Raw genomic sequence first — 27,459 nt, 5'->3', positions numbered from 1 at the left:
GAGCCCAGCCGACCATTGTTGTAATGATTGATGGCCATTATCACACTACACAAACATGCAGAAATCATTATATGTTCGGTTTTCATCTTCATCCACCTGTAAAAATGAGCCAGGAGTGGAAAATAAACCCCAGAGCAAACAGCAGGCAATCAAATCAATCACCAGGACTCTCTTTTGTTTTTTTTTAGCAGTGCATTCCTGGCTAGATGATTAAGTCAATGAGGACAATCATGGGAATGCGTAAAACCATCCATGTGACTTGGGGATAAAAATCATGATTGAATTGAACAGTCATGACAAGTGGGATAAGGGAGAACTATGTGACACCCCGTGGATACAGCACATAGTTAATAATTACACATCAATTTTCACAATTTGTAATACCACAATGTGGAAATTGTAGATGATCTTTCTGTCTATAACAGCTTGTTGAAGAGATTGGCTTCTTGGCTCTGGAAATGTTTTGAACGAAAGAGGTGAAATATATATAAAAAAAACAATCTTAGCAGGCTTGAATGTACCTACACAGTTTCTCGGAAGTAATTATGTCTTGTGTCTTTACTATGTTCTTACTAAAGCATTCATGTCATGCACAGCAACAAAAACTGAGAAGAACAACATTGGACATTCAGTCAGTGGAACACAACATAATTGGTCTAAATAAATATATTTTGCATATATAACCCTCACAATACTCACACATTTTGGTCTTATTTTTCCATTTGCTTTACTTTTAAGTTGTTTGCTTTTGTATAATTACAGGGTTTCATATTTCTAGAAACAGAAAGCTTATTTTAAATTGTTAAAGATTTATAACTGCACTCCTACCAAAGGCAGTAAAACGGAAAAGTGATTTCAGAATGAATTGGAGTTTTGTGCAGTCACTTGCTTTCAGCTTCATTCTTAACCAGTCGTATTGCACTCTTGGGTCTGAGTAATATTAGTTCATCTCCAGATGTCAGTATATAGCCGTTGTGGGCTGTAATCAGCATGACTCACTTGGACCGCAAACAGGTAAATTAATCGAAACTTCAGCTGGACTTCTGCACATACACTAGATCTTGTTTTGTCTCAGTAATTGCCACCCATAGGGTTCTGAAACAATCACTGCTGAATAGTTGTCAGTTCCTTTTAATTTTCTCTGGTCCTGAGTTAGATTCACAGGAGGAATATATAATAGTTGTAAAATAAGTATATTTTAGCAAATAAGTATTTTTCCCACATTTTAGTATTTTGCTTGCCTTTATCACATACTGCACAAATATATATAATCTTTTTTTCGTTTTCTTTTTTTTTGTTCTGCAAAGGTGTACGATGGTTAATGGTGAGTAAATCATGATAGAATTGTTTTTTAGTGTACAGTATTACATGTAAATTGTATTTCTTTTTAAATCCACCCAGTTATCCAACAACTCTGTCTAACAATTATTAAATCCACTTATATTTCAACTGAAATCTATTTAATGAAAAGCAAAGTCAAGTGAATGAACTATACCTGATAAAAAAAAACTTTAATATTGTATTATAGTGTCATTGTACCTCACATTTTGGTTTGCTAGTTTATCCTCTGATGCAATGCATTTAAAGGCTACACTTTTAATTGGGGCCTAAGTGACCAAATAAAAGCAGCATTGCATGCCAGGCCATATAGTAATATTGTCTGCTGTCTAACACTACAGCTCAATCATTGCGCTGCCCATTCTCCACTGTTGGCAGATGTTGCAGATGGCAGATAATCCAGAATCTTGGGTCTGATGCAAGCTGGATTTATCCATGGCCATGATACCAACATCTGTCGTGACTTCACAGTAAGCTAGCTGAACACGAGAGAGTGCTGAGTGTGAATACTCCTTCATCATCAAAGAAGAAAAGTGTTCCTGAACCTCAAGTAAAGGTAAGTTCATATGAAAATAGATGTGTTTATTGCAATTTGGTTTAAGCGGTTACAAAAGAAGAAAATGTGCAGATGTCAGTCGTGCATTAAATGATTATGCTAATGCTGTGTACATAACTGCCATTGTCAATAGCAGTTCCTTTCCAAAGTAGAAAACATGACGGAAATTTATGTTGATGTTGAGTGTGACTGAAATGCTTTTCTTTATAAAATAAGGGCATATCATGTTTATTTTAATGTGTATATGTAGTTTTTATTTGTTCTAACTGTTCTAAGCTATTTTTGCAAACATTTTAACTGTTTCTCAGTTTCAAATTTTTATGTAACAGGACAAAACATGATACTGATAGAAAATAGGACCGACATTATTGAAGCCTGTATTAAACAGCAAATCACATAATCTCACTAATACTCAGGGTTCAGGACTGCTTGCTAACTGGTTGAATTTTGCATTAAAATTGTACTTGTCATTAAAAAAAACTGCGTTTTTGCATTTAATATTTTGCATAACTTCATCTTTTCTGTAAAGGTGGGTCAAGTTTTTTTTTTTTTTTTTTTTTTTTTTTGGCTTATAAAAATATTATATGTTTTATGTATGTGAATCCCAGAATTGTCAAATTCTGTTTGTGGGCCATTAGGGAGTTTGTCTGGACTGAGAAGCTTGCAGATGGCCTCTTATATGAGCCACTGCTGTATATATTAATCTGGTTGCTCTGTGAATGAGTTCATACAATATTGTGAGTCAGCCTGCAGGGCCAGCATTAAAATGATGGGTGTTCATAAAAACATGATGTGAAAAGGCAAGTGTGTAATCATATATCACGTGCACAGACTTTTCCTTGTGGTCAAATGATCAGTCAAACTGAGGTTTTTTGATCATCTGCTTCATCTATCTGGAAAGAAACAACAGTAAATGCAAATCACATCATCACCAAAACTCAACTCTGCAAAGAGACTTGCATACAAATGCATAATTTGACTTGGACTATAGCAAGGAAGGTAATAGTGTCACGTATGTTGATACAAGGAACGAGGAGAGATCCAAGTGCAGGTATGAGTTTTTATTGAAGGGCAAATCCGAAGGGGTAAACAGTCCAGGCAGGGTCAAAACCAGGAAATCCAATAACAAGAACACAAAACAAGAACACACAGAAAGAGCAGACTATGAACTGTATCTCACATAAGACAAGGACTCAGTGACAAAGACTCAGACAGACCAGGTATAAATACACAAAAGGATAATGGGGAAACAGGAGACAGGTGGGTAACAATCAATTAACTAAACAAGGAGGAAGGTGACCAAATAAGGAGACAGGAAGTGATAATATACAATAAACACCGGAACTGAGGACACCTAGTGGAAACCCAGGGAACACAACCCAGACACTGTGACAGTACCCCCCTCTACCCCCCACCCCCCCCACCCCCCCTCTACGGAGCGGCTCCCAGACGCTCCAAGACAGACACAAAAAAGAGACCAGGAGGGAGGAGGACCGGAGGAGGTACAGGGGGAGGGACGGAGGGCCAGACTAACAGAAAGGAACAGGGACAGAAATGAACACAAAAACAAAAGGAAAAAAACAACAAGAAGCTCCCCAGTGCGGAGCAGTAGACCACCACACCCTTGTGGTCAACGCCAGAGTCCTCCAGGGCGGAGCGGAAGACCACCACAACCGTGTAGTCAGGGCGAGCGCCCCCCAGGGCGGAGCAGAAGACCACCATGTCCATGTGGTCAGAGCGGAAGCCCCCCAGGGCGGAGCAGAAGACCACCACGTCCGTGTGGTCAGAGCGGAAGCCCCCCAGGGCAGAGCAGAAGACCACCACGTCCTCGTGGTCGACGCCAGAGTCCAACAGGGTGGAGCAGCAGACCACCCAGTGACTTGACTGGACTCTGAAAGTTCAATGGTGACCCGCCCTGTCTCTGGAAGGTCCCCGGTGACCCGCCCTGACTCTGGAAGGCCATCGGTGACCCGCCCTGACTCTGGAGGGTCATTGGTGACTTGCCCTGACTCTGGAGGGCCCACAAACACCTGACTCGACTCTGGAGGGTCCATTGGAACCTGACTCGACTCTGGAGGGTCCATTGGAACCTGACTCGACTCTGGAGGGTCCATTGGAACCTGACTCGACTCTGGAGGGTCCATTGGAACCTGACTCGACTCTGGAGGGTCAACGGTGACTAACCCTGACTCGATGCCGGAGTCCAACAGGGTGGAGCAGCAGACCACCCAGTGACTTGACTTGACTCTGAAAGTTCAATGGTGACCCGCCCTGTCTCTGGAAGGTCCCCGGTGACCCACCCTGACTCTGGAAGGCCATCGGTGACCGGCCCTGACTCTGGAGGGTCATTGGTGACTGGCCCTGACTCTGGAGGGCCCACAAACACCTGACTCGACTCTGGAGGGTCCATTGGAACCTGACTCAACTCTGGAGGGTCCATTGGAACCTGACTCGACTTTGGAAGGTCAAAAGGAACTTGACTCGACTCTGGAAGGTCAAAAGGAACTTGACTCGACTCTGGAGGGTCAACAGGAACATGACTTGATTCAAGAGGAACGACTGGAACATGACTCGACTCTGGATGATCAACAGGAGCTAGCCCTAACTCTAGAGTGTCAACGGTAACTAACCCTGACTCAGGAGGGTCCATGAACACCTGACTCGACTTTGGACTGCCTGTGGAGACGTGAGATGCCTCGGCCTCGGGCACTGCCTCGGTAATGACCTCGGGAGCGGTCTCGGGCGTCGCATCGGGAGCGGCCTCGGGCGTCGCATCAGGAACGGCCTCAGGCACCGCCTCGGCCTCCAGAACGGCAACGGACACTGCCTCGGCATCGAGCTCCGCCTCGGCCTCCGGAACGGCAACGGACACTGCCTCGGCATCGAGCACCGCCTCGGCCTCCGGAACGGCATCGGTCACCGCCTCGGGGAGGGCGATGGCCTGCTCGGGAACTTCCTCCTGGACGGCAGCGGCCCGCTCGGGAACGTCCTCCTGGATGGCAGCGGCCCGCTCGGGAACCTCCACCTGGACGGCAGCGGCCCGCTCGGGAACCTCCATCTGGACGGCAAAGGTCCGCTCGGGAACGTCCTCCGGGCTTTGAGGAACGGTAGGCGCCTGTCTCCTCCTCCTCCTCCTCCGTCCTCTATGATGGCGAGTCGGTGGCACCTTGTCTGGAGACTCAGGCGTTGAGTCGGCCATCTTGTGCTGTGGCTCTAAGCTGGCAGCCATCTTGTGCTGTGGCGCTGGGCTGGCGGCCATTTTGTGCTGTGGAACTGGGCTGGCGGCCATCTTGTGCTGTGGCTCTAGCTGAGCAGCCATGACGTGAACCGCTTGGGAACATCTAGGATCCTTGATAGCATCTCGAAGTAATCGAGAAGGGTGTCAGCGGCCATCCTGGGCTTTGGTGCTGAGCTTGCAGCCATCTTGCACTGTGGGGTGAGGCTGGCTTCCATCTTGCCTTTTGGTGCGGGGTTGGTGGCCATGCACCGCAGCGGCGCTGGGTTGGCGGCCATCTTGTGCTGTAGTGCTGGACCTGCGGCCATCATGGGCAGTGTCGCTGGCTTTTTTCTTCTGGCCTGGAGAAACGGCGGCTCTGGTCCCTCCCACGTGAGCCCAGAGTCGAAGGGGGGCCATGGTGGAGAGCGATGCTGAGCTTCCTCTTGCCCACCTTCTCCTCAGCGACCTCCCCTGGTCCCGCGAAACACGACCAGGCGGGTTCCCTCAAACCGATTGCTCCTCTCCCGCTCGGTGGCTGGGGAAGAAGCGTTAATCGACATACCGCTGGAGCTCAAGGTGACGGAGTCCTTCTGTCACGTATGTTGATACAAGGAACGAGGAGAGATCCAAGTGCAAGTATGAGTTTTTATTGAAGGGCAAATCCGAAGGTGTAAACAGTCCAGGCAGGGTCAAAACCAGGAAATCCAATAACATTAACACAAAACAAGAACACACAGAAAGAGCAGACTATGAACTGTATCTCACATAAGACAAGGACTCCGTGACAAAGACTCAGACAGACCAGGTATAAATACACAAAAGGATAATGGGGAAACAGGAGACAGGTGGGGAACAATCAATTAACTAAACAAGGAGGAAGGTGACCAAATAAGGAGACAGGAAGTGATAATATGATAAACACCGTGGGAACTGAGGACACCTAGTGGAAACCCAGGGAATACAACCCAGACACTGTGACAAATAGTAGTAATATATCATATTTTATAATTAATAAGTGGAACAAAAGGCACTATTCCATCCTTAATGTTTTAAATCATAGTAGTATGCTACTTTGTTGACCCCAGGGTTATCATAGTTAACTAAAACTTAAACTATAAAAAAACGTTTTTAAATAAATGTTAACTGGAAATATAAATAAAACCTATTTAATTTCAGCTTTAACATTTCTAATTTTTATTTACAGTAGTTTAGCTAAAATGGTATAATGCATTCCCATTACCCAGTGCAGTCTTAATGCCCTCTCCTGTTGTGACCATATTATAGTATTAAAGTCCTTTGTTGAGCTTCGTGTCATATTGAATTCATCGTTATCATTGAATACAAATTTCCATCCATCAGTGGCAAAGCATTTTGTGAGATTTACAGCAAAATAATTAGGACTCTTATAGGGACAACAAGGGAGTTAATTTAATATGCAGTATTCATTCATGAAATTGTGTAATTCTCATGCCACCAGCATTGAGTTTCAATTGGGAAAGGGTGAATTTCAACTGAAAATATACTGATTAAGTTCATCCTGTGTTCTTTTGAAAAACAGAAACTTTACCATTAAATGTAGAGTAATACTTCAGTGCATGTTTAGTTGCATGATTCAGCTTGTGAACAGCAGTGCTTCACTGAAAAATATCAGCTACTTTCTTATTTGCTAGACCAAATGCTACCCTCACAGGAAAATGATTCATCAGCACAACATATTTTGTTCAGATTTTACTCTGCATTTAAATGAATGTGAGAAAAGATCGGGTCTTTGGTGGGCATGTTGAGCCCTCAGGACTTGGCGTGTGACACATTTTCTGAGTTTTAGCTCACATTCACATATAACTCACAGGATGTGAAGGCTCATCAGATATGTACTAATGTTCCCTGAGCTCAATAGATTAAGTAGACGGTCAGAACCTGTAAATGCCCTGTTCACACCAAGGATGATAACTATAAAGAAAACGATAAAGATATAGTTCTAAAAAACATTTTCAATATTAAAGAATAGCAGAGTCCACATACAACTATAACTATAAAGGCTAAGGGGAATTATATTGTTGGAATCACTTTCAAACGGATATTTTCCAGCTGATAAAAAACATTTACAGCCAATCAGAATCCATCCTGCTATAATGAGCTCAAGAATTTAAAACAGAAGAGGAGCATGTGTTTACAGATGACATCTTTCGCTGGTGTGGATGCTAATATCATTATCTTTATAGTTTTCTTTATAGTTATCTACTTGGTGTGAATGGGGCTCAATAGTAATGTGCCATTGCAGAAGAGGGCTTATAGTACTGTTTGACTGCCTGGGTTTAAAACGTTTTAAATCACATACAAGATGTACTGAAATTCTTTCTTATGCTGAGATAACAGAGGTGAATGCAGTAAAAGACCCAAAAGAGAAGAATTTATTCATGGGTGGTAGCTGCAGATAATTGAAAGAATGGTGAAAAATGACAAGCCTTCGGTTGAATAAAACATAGTCTGGTGTGAGGAGCAATTGTTTTATTTACAGGATAGTAAAGTGCTGAAAGTAAATGTGGGTTCTCTAAACTGTTAACAGATTAACAGAGTTAACAATTTAATTGTTATTTTAAAAAAATTGGTAACACTTTACTTAAAGCTATTATGTATAATGCATTAGTTATACCTTGTAATGCACCTTATAACACATTGTACAATCTCATTAATAATTCTAACCACAGCTAAAGGTGCAATAGGTGATTGTCTTCAGAAACATTTTTTGTTATGCTGGGTGAAAGTCTCTTCACATCCCGATAGCAATCATTAAGTTAAGTGATCTTTTGTATTTATATATTTTATGGAAGTCGTAGGAACAAGAAATGTACTTCGAATCAAAACACTTGTTCCATCTGTTTTTATTGACTTTTCTACCTGCCTGTCAACATATGTATTTGCATACCTCCGGTTAGCGCATTCACGTACGCTGTGCAGACAGAGCGAGAATGGCAGGCAAACATCAACAACCTGATCTTCCTTCCTAGTATAGAGTGGGGGAACTATGATATCACTTTGTAGGCAGACCGGCTGTTAGCATCACACTGGTTCCCTCGATAAAGAGTCAATTGGATTTTTCCATAGGCTTTTGGATTATTGCAAAAAAATAAGATCTGTGTTAAACCATAGTTCATGAAACTTACACGTTTTGTCCATCAAGATAATCTTCACAAAATAATATAACTTTTATGAATTTTGAAGCCTAAATAAAAGCGCTAGAACTTAAAAGCTAAACTTAAGCCCTATTCGAACGGGATCAGTATTGTATTACTTGGTGACCTCCAGTAATTTTTTGTCTGTGATTTTAATTCCATGCGAATCGGCCATGTCTGTAATTTGTAAAGTAAAAATTCCCCCGCAAAAGACCTACCACATTTCGTTGAACACCGAGGTCCTGTGATAATATTAGTCCCATTTGAATCGACATCTCTGTGATATGGCCTGGAATTGGCATGTCGTAGATAATTTTTCGAGGTTTTTGTTTCCAATGCCTTTTTATCCTTCTTTTGCGAAGAATGGAGCTGCGTTGGAGTGTTTGATAGTATTTTGGGTGCTGTCATCGCCTTCAACGTCACCACCACAAACTGTTCCCAACAATTTTCGAAAACTTATTTTTAACATGTTCAGTGAAAAGGATTTACTCTGAGAATAAATTTTACTTTCACTTTGACTAAGCCGGTAAATGTTTACATGGAATAAGCGTAATATGAGTTTACCTTATGGTACGAAACCAGAGCCTCAGTATCAGTAAGCAATAAAATGAATATCTCCCAAATGAAGACTTGTGTTGCATTTGGGGGCAAAGCAAAAAAAAAAAACATTGTCAAACAACAATATGAAATGTGGGACACTATTAATTGGTTATTCTAAAATTAGTTGTACTATTCCACTAAACACTGGACGTCGGATAGACGTGCAGATCATGTCTATTAGGTCCGTCAGTCCATGAACATTTCTAAACATCTATTTGATGTCCAAACTAGGTCCACTATTTGGAAGTTCAACCTTGACCCAACTTGGACGTCATCTTGACATTTGATATTTGAACTGGGTAATTTTTTGGACGTCATTTGGACCGAATTTGGACTTCCAAAAATTACATGAAAAAGACGTCACTCAGATGGCACATTGCGCAGTGGGATAAATTATACTACAATAGGAATATACTGTAAATTGACAAACTGTTCGGCGTAATGGCATTTAATGTCTCCAAAAGGACCTGTAGTCTCATTTGATGTAAAACATAAAATCACGAGTGGGGTGTAAGTGGTGTGTTTTATGTCGTATAATAAAACATGAAAGTATCATGAGCTTGTGTGAACCACGGACCTTATTTTAGGGGATTTAACCAAACTCTCGTTCAAAAAACCCATTGGCTCTGGGACGATGGAACCGGAAGTGTTAAAATGCTAACTCGCTTCCGGGTTTTGCCTACAAAGTGACATCATAGTTCCACCACTCTATTGTAGTACTATTATTTACTGTACTATAAAGTTTCTCACCAGTAAATTACATATGATGTATGTAGTAATGTTGTCTCTGGTCGTCTGATTTGATTGCATTCATGCGTTCAAGAGGAGAGTCTTTGGACGGTGATTTGCAGGGAGGGTGGGAGGTTCACTTACACTGTGTTACACTATGCATTTTAAATTCAGTTTGAATTCTTAATGATGACATATAATCTATTACAACACATATTTTGAATCATTTTAATTCATTATACCCTTTAAAAACCCTTTATAATGCACTGTACATACAGGCTTCATGTAAAGTGTTTCCAATGTTTTTTTGTTTTGCGAGTGGCAATTTTTTTTTTCTTGAATTTTATTTTATGCCTGCATATTTTTTGCATATTGGTTGGAAAAAAAAATTTTTCCAAATATAATCTTGGAATGAACAGATTTTGACCCCAAAATCTGAATTTTAATTCAGAAATTAACAAAACACTTTAAAAGTTAGTTCAAGTCATTGTATGGAAGACATTGGTTTAACTGTTATTTTTGTTTTATTATTTATCTATTTATTTATTTTTTATTTTTTTATATATAAATTAATGGGTAGGACACAAATTATTGTAAACTCATTTGCCTATTCTTAAACAAAAGGGATCTTGCCTCTGTTTCCATGTTATTTAACATAACTAGTGAATTGTCTTGTATTTTCCACTTTGGCAGAGAAAACATGGGAGAGACGGGGAGCAAGGTGGTCTTGAGGGAGACATCTGTTGATGGAGTCCAGCCCCAGGTAATTTCCATGCACACTTCAGCTTCATAGCCCAAACAAACTTTACTCTGCAGAGAAACTGTGCATGGCCAAATCAAACACAAATCCTTCTATTACAAGTAAACAGTGAAGTCTAAACAAATAGATTATGGCTTCTCTTGTTGAGTCAAAAGAAGTGTACTAATCCTTTGATGCACCGTTGTTTAGTTCATGACCATCTGTGCTTATATTTTCAAGTGAGTATGCATGTGAGGCTCACAGTTTCACTGTTTCACTGCTATCCCATTAGCAATCCCTTTTGATTTACTCAAACCCAATAGCTGTGATTCTGTTCAGGTTACACAAGTAGGATTAAGTTGCACAATCTCTCACATTATTTCTTAGAAAATGTATTTTCATGCTTTACATTATTCCATGACAGTGAGCTTCTTTCTTTTTTTTTTTTTTTTTTTTAGCTTTAACTGAATTATCGAGTGATTTACACTAAGTGATTTGCAAGGTAAACCCCATGGGACCAACATCTGTTTACTTTATCACATTTAAAGGTGCTGTTTATTTATTTATTTATTTTTTGTTTTCCTGTTTTCTGACTTAATTTTTTCTTTTATTTTATTTTTTTGAAAATAAATTTCTCATAGGAGAAATTTAGTATTTTATTGGATATACCTTTGGATGAAAGAATGTATTTATTTCTAAGAGACATTTTTCATACAACAAATGTAGTTCCTTTTCAGGAACTCGAGCTGCGTCGAGCGCTTTGGGGAACGTCCCTGACGAGACCGACTCTGAATATCGTGTGCAATCTGTCCAACCGAAGGGCGTGACGTCACAGGCGGGGTGCATAGGCGTCGATTTCGGGGGGGACGGGGGGGGCGCGTCCCCCCCAGATTTCGTCATGAGTCATTTTGTACCCACCACTTTTTTTTTTTTTTAAACCTCGAGTTCTGCTGCTGCGCTGGCTACACGCTTTTCTGTTCATTAAAACTGCAACAACTGTAACATTGGGATACGTTCTAGGTTGGGGGAGGGGGAGTCATCGTGTCACTGTTATTATTTTCTCTATAGACGGTTTCAACGGCAACAACATAAACAAACGTTACTGCGCATGCGCGCTTTTGCGGACCTAACTTAACTTCCGGTAGACTTCCAAATAGAATCAATAACAACATCCAAGTCCCTCTAGAGTAGATATTTTTTGATAACAAACAAAATATGTTTGCTGCATGGATCAGGCGGACTTAATGAGAATGCAAATCCATTCTTTGCCAATAGGAGATGTTTTAAAGCATAGACATAAAGCGCGAGAAATGGAGGTTTCCCCAGTAACAGCTGTAAACAAAGTACGCTCACACACGCTGCTTTATCAGGCATATAACATGCAAGTCTTCCTTCAGAAATACAGCGATATAAAAAACACCTGTGCCTCGTTTTGATATTTAAACATATATATGTAAGGGATTATTATTATTAAACGTGCAGTACATAACGTTACTCATGTTTATTCAGCGAAGCCTTTTTGAAAATCGATCAGTTTTAAAATTGTGGTGAGTTTCCAAAAATAAATAAATGTATGGGAAACACATCAAGCAGCACAACCACCTGAGCCCTCAGTCTACTCATCGCCTTGACTTTAACCGCGTTTGTAGAAGGCACTGCAGCCAGACCGATATACACAACACAGACCGGAAGTTAACTTAGGTCCAGGCGCGTGCGCCCGATGAAACCGTCTATATGACTATCGCGCTTCTTTTTTTTAAAGAATGTTTTTCAAATGAGTTGACAGTTTGGAATGGACAGTGAACTAGCGGGAACGAGGCTACCTAGTCTTTGCTGGGATTGGCCAGAATTTCTGGCGAATGTATCATAGACGAGCAAGTCATTTAGCCTTCATACAATATCACAAGGTTGCATCCTAGTGCCATGGACTATAACATATCAAAGTGATAACTTGTAGAACAAATGGATGTTGTTGTACACACAGCATGGGTTTGCAGACCATTGACACAAAGGTAAGACGCGATAACTTATGTTTATTAAGATTTGTTGGTATTATGGCTAGGTCTTGTGCATTTGCACACAAGGGATCGGCTGTTTTAATTCTTCTCTTGCAATTAATGTTACGTTAGACTTCCTTAGCCACCAACTTAATTAGCTAGTTACGGTTTGCGTTCATACAGCAAGTGTTGGGGGAGATGATTGTTGAGTAGTCAGTATCTTGTTTAATTATTGCTTGAATCTATTGCTGAATTCTGAAATAGTTGTGATGATGATGATGATGATGATGAGGAATGGATCAAGTTTTAGTCAAAATGCCTGATGTAGATTGGATGGATGCATGTTGTTGTGAATTGAGAGCAGTCAGATCATGGTGTGATAGTCAATAGTGTTCATGTGCTACACGTATTTTTGCTTTTTCAATCTTGATAAAATTTGTAGTGCTTAAGTTGTGTTGTGTGTAGATATGGTAAATTGTACTGGGAATTAAATCAAATTATTACATGGCTTGGTTGAATTCCACTGTAGAATGAAGTCTGTTATTTCTTGATAATAACACCGTTGCCATGAAAAACAGAACGTTGCTATGGACGCGGCAGGATTCTAATCGTAGAGACGGAACTATTTTCTTTAGCGGAAGCAATACAATCGTGTTTAAATCAATAAACTCTTTTTTAAATCAATATTTTGTGTCAAATTATTGATTTATTTGGTGGGTAGCCATGTAATAAGCGGGATAATGTAGAGCGAGGCCCGATTTTGGGTTAGATTTTTTTCCCCGTTTTCAGTGGTTATAACAAAGCAACATGAAAGAGAAATTTGGTAATCATTGTTTAGGTACATTAAACCACTTCATGGCCATGTCATATTTTCAACATGGTACTTATATGATGATATGAAGCAGATTAGTGGGTCATATATCATATGTCTAATGCTTTGTACGGCTTTCTTCTTCATAAAACGAGTCGGACATCATCACATTTTTGTATACATTTTTATTTATTTACATTAATAAGATACGTCCTATTTATTGTTGTCTGTCTCTAAAAGCATAAAAAATTGAGAACAGCTCAATATGCCAAAAGTGAAAGCAAAGACCAAACATGTAAGGGGCGATTCCAAGCCACGTTATAGATTGTGTGTTCCTCCCTGCCCTCGCTACATCACGGGTGGGGATACACACAGTCTTTGTGTGGCTTGCCTGGGATTGAAGCACGCTGAGTCGCCTCTCGAGGGGGCCAACTGTCCGCATTGTGAACGATTGCCAATGCGGACGCTTCGATCCGGGAGGGCTCTCTTCGAGGAGGGAGTCTTCACCAGCGTTCCCCTCTGTGCTGGCCCCGCTTCTGCCGAGGCAGAACGGCTGCTGCACTCGTGGGGTTCGCAGGTGAATCTGTCAGAGGGAATGGAGATGGGCCCGTTCTTATCTCCTTCCTCATCTGCCAGATCCGGCGCCCAAACCCTGGGTTCGGAAGCACGCTCGTCGGTTTCTTCCCCCCAGGGTGAGGGATCAGCTCTTCACCTCTCTTCCTCCGAGGAGGTCGATGTGGAGACTGTTACTGGGGATTCGCCACCCCTGTCGCCCCAATATGAGGAGCTTTTGGAGGTGGTTACTCGCTTGGTTGATAAATTAAAAATCGCAAGTCTTAGAGTTACATCTTCGATGGTGGGCAAAGTTTATGTGGCAGCAGGTCAGGCTGGGGCTTGCCTTCACACCATGGCAGTCCTGCAAGCATATCAGGCCGACCTGCTGGGAAATATTGATGAGGGGGAGGGGATCAAGTCTGATGATATTGAAGAGCTTAGAAGGACCGCTGATCTCTCCCTCCGCACCACTAAAGAGACCGCTCGCACTATTGGGCGGTCTATTGCAGCCTTAGTGGCCGCGGAGAGGCATTTATGGCTGACCCTGTCAGAAATTAATGAGAGAGACAGGGTCTGCCTCCTGGACGCCCCGCTTCAGCCTTCTGGCCTGTTTGGCGACACAGTCAATACTGTCGTCAACAGGTTCCAGGAGGCACGAAAGCAGGCAGCGGCGTTCCAGAATTTCCTCCCTCGTCGCTCTCGTGGTGCATCTGGGCGGGAGATGCCCACGCCACATGCCGGCTCCTCATATCGGGAAGCACAAAAGCAGAGTGTCGCCGCTCGTGTTCCCCTACGTCGGGACCGAGGGCCTCAGCAACGCTCTGAGTCGGGGACTTCCAAGTCTAAGCCTGATTTAAGAACAGTTATCGAGGCCTGGAAGTCCTCGACAAAGAAATCCTGACGCCAGTGGAGTAGGGATTTAGAGGGTAGCGCGGTCCACCTCATTATACGGTGCCCGCCTCAGGTCCCAGTTATTTCCGCCTGCGAGCGTAGCGGAGCTGGGATGCTCGCCGCCCTTTCGGGGGCCTCTTACACCAGAGATCAGGAAATGTGTAGATGCGGCTCTGGGACCCCTCCGTATGCAGGGCATCCGCATTCTAAATTATATTGACGATTGGTTGATTTTAGCTCAATCAGAGCAGATGGCGGTTCGACATCGAGAGGACGTTCTCGCACATATGGGGGAGCTGGGTTTGAGACTAAACGCCAAGAAGAGTGTACTTTCTCCAGTTCAGAGAACCACCTATCTAGGCGTAGTGTGGAATTTGACCACGATGCAGGCACGTCTGTCTCCTGCTCGGATCGAGTCGATCCTCACATCAGTTGAGAGAGTCAAAGAAGGCCAGTCACTCACTGTCAAACAATTTCAGAGATTGTTAGGTCTGATGGCAGCTGCGTCCAACGTGATACCTTTTGGCCTGCTGTACATGAGACCCCTGCAGTGGTGGCTCAAGTCCAAGGGTTTTTCCCCGAGGGGGAATCCACTTCGAATTATCAAGGTCACGCGACGATGTCTTCGTGCCTTAGACATGTGGAAAATATCTTCCAAAGCTTTGAGAATACTTTTTGTGTGACTTTATTCAACAATTCTAAATCACACTTTCAGCCATTATCTATAGAGTACCTCTGCATGTAATCAACGCATGTGTGTAGTGCTCGTAGTGTTATTTTTGCTTCCTCTGTATACAAAAAAGTATTCTCTTAGCTTCATAAAATTACGATTTAACCACTGATGTCACATGGACTATTTTTACGATTTCCTTACTATCTTTCTGGGCCTGGGAATATTTCAGTTGCATTGCTGTCTATGCAGTGTCAGAAAGGTCTCAGATTTTGTCCAAAATATCTTAATTTGTGTTTCGAAGATGAATAAAGGTCTTACAGATTTGGAACGACATTAGTTTGAGTAATTAATTGCAGAATTTTTAGTTTAAGAGATATTTATTATAGGAATATTAAAGAGGATGTCATTGCTAAATTCACACTCCAGTAATCTCGCAGTTGAGTATTTATAAGTGATGGTGGTTTCTTTCATCCTGCTGCCAAACCCTGCTGCTTCTGTTAATCCCAATTTGCCTCCAGGCAGGGACGTGCGGTCAGGGTAGGCAGGGTAGGCAGTGCCTCACCAAAGGAAATGTTGACATTACATTTATAAATTCCAAGAGCTTTATTAATTCACCACATGATTAATTGCATTAATTTTATTCCAAATATTATTTTTTGTAACAAAAATTTTCAGGAATACACATAATATACTCATTTTGCCATTGTTTGCTCCTAAAAACCGTTGTTTCATGCAGGAAATTCAAAAGCCATGGCCATTGAGGCAGAGGTGAGCGGTGCCTCTTTGGTCCATAGAACGTAGTTTATGTAGATTTGCGCATGCGCAGTCAGTTCTCATGCTGTCTTGAATTATCAACATTGAGGCAGAGACCGAGCTTGCTTCATGTCACGTGATCTACTCGCTCTCACTCAATCCGCGCGCTTCCCGAATACTAGCATCTAGTATACTTGCGTGTCGGAGTGTGCGCCTAGCAGTTTGTAGGAGCGAATAAGCTGTTTTTGTACTTTAAAGCTGTACTGCTGACGCAATGTTTTCTGATTGTAGCCTGGTGCGCCGTCACCAGACCAAAAGTGTGTGTGTGTGTGTGTGTGTGTGTGTGTGTGTGTGTGTGTGTGTGTGTGCCGTGGCTGTCTGTGCGTGTTTGCGCATTTTGATGGAGTGACTAGGCTGCCGCGCCGCCTCCTTCTCTGTGTCCCGCACAAAACATTTGTTTGTTGTATAAGTCATGAGATAGATGTGTCCATTAATTTGATTATTATATTTGATTGTGCATTAGCCTCACATGACTGACTTTGCTGAATGCAGGCAGCGATCTGATGATGCCTAAAATGAACTTGGGTTGCTAAATTAACTGAATGAATATATGAACATATATTCCACACATTGATAGGTCACAGCCTACCCATGACAAGATTTCACCGCACGTTACTGCCTCCAGGTCAGTTGGTCCAATCACAGCCTGTTATAAGAGTCACATGTCAGGGTCTCTTTGATGAGTGGAGTGCAGCACTTTCCTGTAGTTCCCTCAGTTATGCCCCCTTGTTGACATTCATTTGAAATGCTCTTGCAAGATGTAGTCCGCCATGTCTTGAGACACACAAAAATTCTCATGAAATTTTAAGTTTGATTCTCTCTATGTTTGAAGTCTGGTAGTTTGAAGCAGGGAATTATGCACATGCGCTAAGAGCGGGAAACAGCAGCCAAGTGAATCGATTTGCAGAGATTAAGCTAAAGAACTGCCCTGGTCTGATGGGCTTTAGAGGGGTAAATCTTGGGATTATGATGTCAGGTCAGGCGCTGTGGTGGGAGAGGAAATTGAATTGTCGAAGGGAATCTAGCAGCCAGGATTATGCCACAGTCATTGTGGCGATGGCAAGAGTCAGTTCTGTGTCTACCCAGTGGTTCCTAGGGTGTGACTACCATGGAATTGGATTTTCCACTTTATAAGAGGAGGAATTCCAAGGAATCTGCACACTTTGGATTGGGACAGCTAGTTGAAACACCATATGTAAGCCATATGTATGCACAATCTTACAAATGATCTGGTGAGTGTCCTTATATATAATGTATTCTTGTTGTAAAGAGATTCGGTCAGAGACTACACGCAGGTTTTACATCATAATCTGTTCTCCTAGACTAACTTTAACAGTTTTGTTTGGCTTTTTTCTTGCAGTCATTAATTATATTTTGAGTGACTCACATCATGAAGAATGGAGTAGTCCCAGAAAAACAATATGCTTCATTTTCTCATTTATTTTTGTTTTTATGTATGGTTTGATTATATGCTGCTCTTTTGAACTTTCTATTCATCAAAGAATACTTAAAATAATCTCAAGGATCATGAGATACTGAACACTGGAATAATGGCTGCTGAAAATTCAGCTTTGCATCATAGGATTATATTGCATATATATATATATATACAGTACAGACCAAAAGTTTGGACACACCTTCTCATTCAAAGAGTTTTCTTTATTTTCATGACTATGAAAATTGTAGAGTCACACTGAAGGCATCAAGGGCTATTTGACCAAGAAGGAGAGTGATGGGGTGCTGCGCCAGATGACCTGGCCTCCACAGTCACCGGACCTGAACCCAATCGAGATGGTTTAGGGGTGAGCTGGACCGCAGACAGAAAGCAAAAGGGCCAACAAGTGCTAAGTATCTCGGGGAACTCCTTCAAGACTGTTGGAAGACCATTTCAGGTGACTACCTCTTGAAGCTCATCAAGAGAATGCCAAGAGTGTGCAAAGCAGTAATCAAAGCAAAAGGTGGCTACTTTGAAGAACCTAGAATATGACATATTTTCAGTTGTTTCACACTTTTTTGTTATGTATATAATTCCATATATAATTCCACATGTGTTAATTCATAGTTTTGATGCCTTCAGTGCGAATCTACAATTTTCATAGTCATGAAAATAAAGAAAACTCTTTGAATGAGAAGGTGTGTCCAAACTTTTGGTCTGTACTGTATGTACACCGTATATATCTACATATATATATATATATATTAAAATAGAAATAATAATATTAAAATAGCAATAATATTTCACAATGTTATTGTTTTTACATTATTTTTTATTAAATAAATTCAGCCTTGGTGAGTGCAAGAGATATCTTTCAAAAACATTTAAACAATCTTACCAACCCCAAACTTTTGAATGGTAGTGTGTATATATAGTGAACTAAAATACCCTCCCAAAAAAGTTTTCCTACCATGAATCTATTTTTGTTGTTATGCTTTTTGATAGCCGACGCCAGCACTTGCCATAGACGGGTTAACCAAAACCAGCAAGATGAAGGTGAAATGGACCCAACTGGGCCTGGTGTTTTTCTTACTGCTGTCCATCATCATGACTTCTTGCTTCATTTGGCAGTACCAGCTGCCCAAATTAGTGCTAGGTGAGTGAGTTGTCCACAGGTCATGTGTTAATGCACCTTTAAAAGCTCCATGACTCATTCCTTGTCAAAGCCTTAAGTCACACTTTTAAACTTTTAAAGAAGATATTTTATAGAAATTTCACATTACTTCCTACTAAATATTTATAACTGTAACAAACATTTTGGTGTCAGACGTCTGAGAGGTTACACGATGTGTGATGAGTAGATCCTATTATCTGGGGTGGGGATTGACTTAGAATGCTAAAGATGGAAGACTGACTTCTTTTCTAGGTGAACATGCAGTGGAGCTACTTAATACAAAACAGTTTTGTGCTGCTTAATCTATAGACCGCAGGCCATTATGTAATGAAGAGAATTCACTAAACCACAATCAAGTTTAACCAGGCATTATGTAAATGCAGTTAATCACTAGTCCAGCGTGTATTGTTATTGTCATTCCTAAAACTATTAAAACATTTTTGTAAAAAAAAAAAGTAAGCTAAATGGAAATTCGATTCTTAAATATGAAAGTTTAAATTACTAATTTGTAAGTTAAAGCTAAAACTGAAATAAAAATAAATTAAACCTAAATAATATTTAAATAATAATAATAAACAAAATTTCCAAACAAAATTAAACTAAAATTAAAATAAACTGAAAATCAAAATATTCATGAAAACTATAAGAGTGTATAAATAATAAAGTAACACTGGTCATTGTCATTCTGTTCAAGTGCAAACACAATCTATAGTAAGGCAGTTCTCATTCAAGTGTGCCACATCCTCGACAGAACTGGCCTGCAAGATGGATAATTGCAGCATGCTATTTATATTAAGCATCAGTTTTGTCCATTGCCTAATTTGCATAATTTCTTTGCTCATTTGGTGCCTGTGCAGTTCATTCAAAGTGAATTCAACTCTAATCAGTTCACTCCCTTTATAAAGATTATAAAGATTTTTTTTCAACCCACATGTTGGCTTATGTTATTCTCAAATGCTGTTTCCAATTTTTAACTTCTTTAAAATGGTCAGTTGCATTTATTTAAATCATGCATGATACAGTCTTCTTTTAAAAAACAAAAACAAAATAAAAACTTTTAAACCATTAAAATGTATGTATTTAACCAGAATAATAACAAAATGTATTCAAGCTAACATTTGCCTCTATTGATGTTCATTTTGTTATGAAAATTAAAGTGGGGCTTATTATTTGTACATGTATATGTTGGAGGTTGACCGATTATCAGTCTGGACAATATTAAACATTTCTGGTTATCAGTACCAGCCATTTTCAGTAAATGTCAATGTTAATGCAGAAATGTCTAAACACTCCACTGTTTAATCTTTGGTCGTTCACTCTCTTTGATATATATATATGCATATGGCTGTGTGCCCATTCTTAAGAAGAAAGTACTGGGGAAAGATCCAAATCTGTGAGAATGTGCCCTCGCTTCCCAGAGCCCTCACCTCTTGAACACCCCATTCCCTCTTTGAAGGAGGCACTTGAGAAGGTAAGCATGTAAAGATTGAAAACGAATCTCTTCACTATCCAAAAATCAGATTTAATCAGTATTTATGTGCTTTTTGTGCAATGATTTTGTTGAATCTAATAATTTGCTTCCTCCTTTTTTCGAAACTCAAGTCTATATTATGATTTCAAAATGTTCTCTTGCACTTTCGATGCCATTAGAGCAAAACCCTTGGCTGCAAGTGTACCAGCTTATAAATACTTTTCCTCCTTTTTTACCTGTGACCATTAATAGCATAAAACGCCTTCATTGCTCTTGAAAGCAGCGGTAAAAATAATTTACTGCTGATGGAGGCATTCCTGACAGCACTTTAAAAATGTGTTGCATGAAATAAAATTACAATGTTAGATGTGATAATTATTATTATAAATACAAGAGAGCCACACAATTATCCTTGAGTAGTTTTAGGCAATATTTAGACAAAAACATGATTAGAAAATATAATTCATTTGGCAACACAAGAGTGTTTGCTCATAGACTAAGTACTTTAAATATAAAACACTCTCAGTATTGAAGGACTTTATTATTACACTAAAATGTGTTATTTGTGTGCCACTATCATCATCAAATGGAATTGCAAAAATACATACTTTTCAAACACTCTGCCCATCAGTCATTAGTTGATCCAACAGAATGTTCCAATGCAAAAACAGATTGAGCTGATTCTGCTGGTCGGCATGCTAAACAGAGCAATTCTTTTTATTGCCACTGTAATATTTCATGTCTTGTTTACTTACACTTCTTTGTACTGGAAGTACTGTATAGACGTTCAAATGCAAATCACATTTGACTATAAATACATTCTATGTAAATGTTGTTGCCATATTAACTAATGTAATATTGTCTTGTCATTTATCTAGGTTGATGCACTTCTGCGCAATAACATCAACCCCGTCAGTCTGCCCTCATTGTCAGCTATTGTTACTTACAATGACACAGTACTGTGGACAGGGAACTTCGGCAAGAAAAATGGAACTGATCCTAACTCTGCACCACCAAATGAATACACCATTTACAGGTAAGACATGTACAGTTATGTGTTATGTTAATAAAAATCTATGTATGTATTTTAAATGAATCTTCAAGTTGTTTCAGGTGCAAGTGAATTGAAAACTAAACCAACACGTGCAGTGCAGAAAACAATGTGCTGAAAAATTTACTCATGTTGGTGTTGCAAACCTCCTTGTTTGAATTGAAAGTTACATTCAAAATACTTTGCTCATGATTGGAGAAATTATAAACTTGCCTCTCTATAGCACACAAATCACCCTCATATAATAAAGTCTGGCAATGAGATTGAACGTTATCATAACTGGCAATTAGGTGTCTGTGTGCCTTTTCCCCCCTTCCCCCATCTTCTCAGTGGTCCTTGATTTGGACCCATAGCTGTAATCATTTAAGCATCATCACCTAAGTGCTATGCTGCTCTTTTGAGTAAAGAAGCACACAGCTCCACAGTTAGAGCGCAATTATCTGTCAAGACTGATTTAATCAGTCCAAATCCACTCCTAATTTGCTCATTTTACATTATAGAGCGGAGCCATTTCAAACAGCACAGCTTAACATAGTTGCATTTTCAAAGTGGACAAAAGCAAGACTGTTCTCTCTATTTAAAGCCATGGACTCAATGTTGTTATTGTTTTTTTGTTTTGTCTTTTGTTTTTTGGAGAAAAAAAAATGGGTGGAAGAAGAAGAAGAAGAAGAAGAATTGACATGACTATCAATAACATCAATCAATTAATAACATGTTGTTTTGTGCTTTATATATTCAAAAGAATTTATAGATTTTATATTTACAAAGGGAAAGGGTTTGTACAAATATTGAATAATTTGCATTTACATCACACACACATTTCCCTATTAGTTTATAAAACCTCTCAATGGATTGTATTGCTGTGCTCTGTTTAAAGGCCAAAGATTATTTCTGAAGGTCCTGAGGGATGGCAGCTTATGAGGTCTTGAATACATATGATGAAGCTGGTGGTTTTTTATCAGATCTTGAGAATATATAGACACTTTCTCTGCCTTCTGAGAAGTAATCTTTTCTAAATCCTGTTAATGCTACTGAGCTGCTTTTCTCTAGTTCTATAGCTGTAAAGATCAACTTGTACACAACCCAGCTATGCATGGCTCAAACCATTGTAACGCATTGTGGAATGGTTTTATGACATTTTCAGAGTCAAAGGTGTTCACAAATATAATCCATCTTTGAGTAGTGAGGTGTTTTGACTCACATGGTTGAGAAGTCTATAGGATTTATGAGGGTACACTGTTAAGAGATATCGTCATAGTTAAAAAGGCTAAGATTGAACTCATAAACCACTCAAGGCCAGTCTCAGTGTCAAATTCTGACGCATGGGTTGGCTAGTCAATCAATGTCACACAATGCAAACAACTGAACAAGTAAGGAATTGTTAAAAGCCTCTTCATGAACGTGAACAGTGAAATAATTTTGAAATATGACAGTTTTATTGAAATACACAAAAAATAAAAACTCCAGTGATGCAACAGGTTAACCATTCCTTTACTTGTGTGTTGGCTGGAAAAACTGTTCAGAGATTTTTTCCTTCCATACTTAAAGTAGCATTATACTTGAACTGATGTCTAGCAATACGATTGCATTTTAATGATTAATAATTCATTTTCATTGCAGATCTCACAGCACCAGTGTGAAAGCTGTTTTCATTTTATCATAGCCAGATTATTTTCATAAATAATAAAAATCTTGTTTTGAGCACATTAGAATATATATACATATATTCTGTATGGTTGCCCTTATGTAGAATTGCCAGTGTATCCAAGATCTTTCCCACCCTGATGCTGTATCGGCTGTGGGAAGATGGCAAAGTAGGCTCTCTGGATGACCCACTGGAGAAGTATGTGGACAACTTCACCATTAAAAACCCCTTGGGCAAAAGCAGAGACTCTGAGCTGAAATACGTCACTGATGGCCTGATCTTCCTTGACAGCGGTGAGGTTCAGATCCGATCGTCCTCTGTAACATTAAGAAGAATGGCCAGCCAGCTTTCTGGTAAGTTTCCAGCTTCCAGTCTTGTGTCAAGAAGCAATTCCATGATTGCACAATCAACGAATGTTGGAATAACAACACAGCATGTAATAACCATAGCAGTACGTCAAAATGAATGTTTCTTTGAACTCAGCGGTGTGCCAGCTGTATGACCCCAATTGCTTGAAGCGAACATGGACAGTTTAGTGGAACAAACTTGAGAGCTCAGAATTAAAAACAAAAAACACATCTATTGCAATTTCACAGTAATGAAAGTAATGTACCTGTAGTGACCGGTGTAATACGCCTTTAACTGAGGTGTGTGATTACTGATATTGGCTGCTATACCAGCTAGTTCAAATGAAAAGTTAATAGAAATTTTAATTCGGTGCAGTAACACTTTCGGTGCAGAAACTAAACAGTCAAAGCTCTCATCAGCGTTAAAGTGTATTGCTGTTGCTTTCTTCAGTAGTTTGCTGTTGTTCCATCTCATCTCATCAATTCTTTTTTTTTTTCAAAATGCAAAGCAATGGACAAACTTAATTTATGCAGAAAAATGTAAAGCTTACATCCAAACTGATCATACAAAGTATGTTTGGTTCGAAAAATCTGGTTGTGCACATGCAGTACATGCTTTACTATGCTGATGATGAAATTTTGGTCACACACTGTATGCATACCTTAGCGTACACATAGCTTTAGAACTAAGAAGAGTTTTTGTTACTCTGTCTTAAAACACGAGTGTAAATGTCCAGTTACTCACAAACTGCTGTCATTTTTTTGTAGGTTGTAACTCTAAAATCCTTCAATAATAACCTCTTTGCAGAGCCCGCACTATATTTATCCTACTTCATCCACATTTTCTTACTGTAACTTGGCAGGCCATGTTCGAAATGTAGAAAGTTAAATGATTTATTCTGAATTTTAAATTATTACTTAATCAGATTATTGTTGTGAATGGACAGGACAAACTATTTTGTCCTTAGTTTTAATACAAGCTTTTCCTTGAAGAAAGTTTGGTGTTCTGAACATTTTGTTCATAGTATATAGATTTTGGACCCCTTTAAGAGAACATTATTTTTCCTAAGCCGCTTGAAGCAAATTGCTTTTGAAAGAGTCACAATTATGCATTATTCACCATATTGTATTTGTATTGTATTTTTTTAAGGTCTACCCAGAAGACTCCGTGGAACTAACTTACTGTGGAAAGGGAAGACAAAGGCTGCAATCAACCTCCTGCAAGATGATGTGCTCGTTGCTGATCCAGGGACCAAGTAAGTCTCCGCCGCCTTAATTTAGCTGATTAATGTAACTATATTTGTTCCTATCAGCTACTTTAAATGAACTCATTTTGTGTCATCTGAATTGCTGTTTCTCTTTGGAAAGGTTAAGGACCATGACGATAATGATAATAACTTTTCTGTAGTCTCCTAATAACACGCCTTTGAGGTTGAAGATTTAACATATTGTTCTCTTCAATTTTCCCTGTTAGATGTCACTACAGCAATTTGGCGTTCTCTTTGCTCGCCCATGTCCTATCTGAGAGAGTTGTGGGCATCAATTATCAGCGATGGATCACGGATAACATTCTGGGCAGGCTGGGAATGGAGGACACAGGGTTTGACATCAACCCTGGTATCCAAAGTCAAATGGCTGTAGGTGTGTACGCCAGTGGCCAAACAGCACCTCTCTATGATTTGGGTTGGTACCGCCCCTCGGGCCAGATGTATTCAACAGCTGCTGACATGGCTAAATTATCAATGATGTTACTGGGAGCCTATCACCGCAAGCTATTGGAGCCTGACACTTTAAAAATTATGCTAACCCCTCTGTTCCGCTGCGACAAAGACTACTTCGCCAACCGCACCGGAACACCATGGGAAGTGAACGAACAGATGGGATATGAAGTGCTTCGCAAAGATGGTGATCTAGATGGCTACTCCGCTACATTCTCTCTGGTGCCTCGGCTTAAGCTAGGATTGGTGGTGCTAATGGCAGGCACACGGCCACAGAACCAGGATATGGTTTCAAAGGCCTACTCATATATCATTCCCGCCATGGAGAAGGCCTTCAGGGAGGCCAGGCGGTTTCTTATTCCTCCCCCGAGTCCTGCACCCTATGTCGGATTTTACACTTACGGCAACATCACGTTTTATGAGATTAAAGCAGGGCCAGACGGTGTCTTGATCATGCAGCAGTTTGGACCTCAAATTGAAGATCTCATCCCTGAGCGGTACCGGACCATAAAATTGAATTACCTAGTGGACCGAGTCTTTAGAGTTGTGTTTGAGAAAGAGTATCCTTGTGTGCTGCGTGTCAACACTGCATCCGTGTCCCTCGAAGCTCAAGATGGGCAGCTGTTTAACTTTTATATCTTTGACAAGAAAGGCGTATCTCCTGGATTCGATGCTCCAGGGCTCAACACATATAATGTGATTAGAATATCCCGCAGACCCACATTCTCTAACTGAGGATGAAATGGTTACTGAAGGCTGTGCTCTGAGACACTGGGGGTTTATACACAAGCGACTGAATCAAATCATAACAGTGGATGGTTACCACTGTCATTGTTTTTCCTGTAATAGCTTGTTTACCCTGTGAAATTTCAGCATAACCTATTTTTGCACGTGCGTTTCAAATCCTTGTTTGTCTGTGTGTGTGTGTGTGTGTGTGTGTATATATGTCCTTATATTTTCATATCCTTACTTATATATATATATATATATACATTTGCTATTGTTTATAAATACCTATTTGTACAGTTAGCATCATACATAAATTATTAAAGCTATTTCCTTATTATGAAAGATCCATGTGTTTTTGTTTTTGTTTTCCCAAACAAAATAAAATTATTTGAATAATGAGCTCTTATAGAGTTTATCTCACTGAGTTTATTAGTCTCACTAAATCATAATAAATCTAAAATGATACTGCAACTGAATATGCAGAAATAAATCCAGTTTCCAGTGCTTTCAAAGTATTTAATGCGAAATAAGTCATGTTTCAAGTCCTGTAGGAATCTTAATGTGATGATTTTTTAAATTAAATTAAACTAAATTAAATTTAATTTAATTTAATTTAATTTAATTTAATTTAATTTAAATTTAATTTTGATTATTTAAAAGTTCAATGAAACTGTGTTTTGGACTTTTCTGAAAAAGATTTGAGAATGACAGTAATTTTGATTGTAAATTTTCAACATGCATAAATAAGGTCATTACGCATTCTCTAGCTTTTAGAGATTTGTACTTGCGTTTTCAATCTCCTGTGGGTTTATTATTTATTTATTTATAAGAATAACAATGTAATTATTTATTTATTTAGAAGAATAACAATGAAATTATTTATGATCATGCAAATTAGATTTGTCTCTCAATTATTTGCTTCGGTCTAGTTTGTATGGTAGTATTAATACAATTTATTTATAAAATTATACCAAACATACCAAAATAAACCCTACATGTAGGTATCTACAATGGGAACCTATTTCTATGGGCAAAAACAAGGGATTTGGAAAGACTTACCTGCTAAAACTGAAAACGTATTCAAAACCCTTTACATACTTAATTGGTTTATGCATGTATCTATACTTGCAAGTGATTTTTGTATTTTATATGAACTTGGTGTTAAACTCAGTGTTTTTCTTCTCACTCTCATGATCTATAAATTCCAGATATCAAAATCTCCCCCTGAGACAGCGACCCATTCGTCTCACATTTTTGTCACAGCTGCTAGATTAAACTGTCAACAAACAAGGTCACTAACATGGGAAAGAAACATATAATGAGCACTATTTGAAAAGTAAAGCCACAGTTCTCCAATGTATTTAGTAGTTACAATCCACAGTTACAAGAAATATTCTAATTCTCATGATAATGAATTCTAGTGAAGCACTTTTGGCACAAACATTTTTAAATCAACAATAAAACTTCATAATTGCAACATTTAACTCTGCAGACATCATTCTTACCTGACAAGCCCCTGTAGTTAATTGAAACTTTAAAGATTAATGAGCCATGCAGTTCTTATTGTTCTATTTTCATGATGAATTTTTCCAATGACTCCCATCTGGCACAAGTATTACTTCCTCTCCTCTCTAGTGCTGGAGGAAAATAGATCCAGGGAACGATATGCTTTTTTCCTTCTTTTCATGTTACAAATGACAAAAAGTACAACTCATTCCCAACAAGCCTGACGGCGCTCGTTTGAAATTAATATTGTCCATATTATAGTTTTGATTTAGATGTGCAGGACATTCATCC

At 39.6% G+C, this 27,459-nt stretch overlaps 1 protein-coding gene across 3 annotated transcripts; it reads left to right on the top strand.

Annotated features, from left to right (window-relative positions):
- The first annotated feature begins 1,729 nt into the window (after nucleotides 1–1,729).
- Nucleotides 1,730–26,209, top strand: lactbl1b (lactamase, beta-like 1b). 3 transcript variants are annotated; one of them, XM_059538215.1, is made up of 8 exons: nucleotides 1,730–1,894; nucleotides 10,307–10,376; nucleotides 18,533–18,683; nucleotides 20,066–20,172; nucleotides 21,051–21,208; nucleotides 22,974–23,221; nucleotides 24,366–24,471; nucleotides 24,690–26,209. In XM_059538215.1, the coding sequence occupies exons 2-8, from the start codon at nucleotides 10,314–10,316 to the stop codon at nucleotides 25,666–25,668; spliced, it is 1,812 nt and encodes a 603-aa protein (XP_059394198.1). In that variant the 5' UTR covers nucleotides 1,730–1,894; nucleotides 10,307–10,313; the 3' UTR covers nucleotides 25,669–26,209. The 3 variants fall into 3 exon arrangements, with proteins under 3 accessions (XP_059394198.1, XP_059394199.1, XP_059394200.1); XM_059538216.1 differs by having other exon boundaries at nucleotides 1,732–1,894; nucleotides 20,069–20,172; nucleotides 24,690–26,208; XM_059538217.1 differs by lacking the exons at nucleotides 1,730–1,894; nucleotides 10,307–10,376 and adding an exon at nucleotides 17,109–17,324.
- Nucleotides 26,210–27,459: the final 1,250 nt, after the last annotated feature.

The sequence above is a fragment of the Carassius carassius genome, chromosome 44 (genome assembly GCF_963082965.1).
Source record: "Carassius carassius chromosome 44, fCarCar2.1, whole genome shotgun sequence".
NCBI classification, from domain to species: domain Eukaryota; kingdom Metazoa; phylum Chordata; class Actinopteri; order Cypriniformes; family Cyprinidae; genus Carassius; species Carassius carassius.
This window is presented reverse-complemented; position numbering and strand designations above follow the sequence as displayed.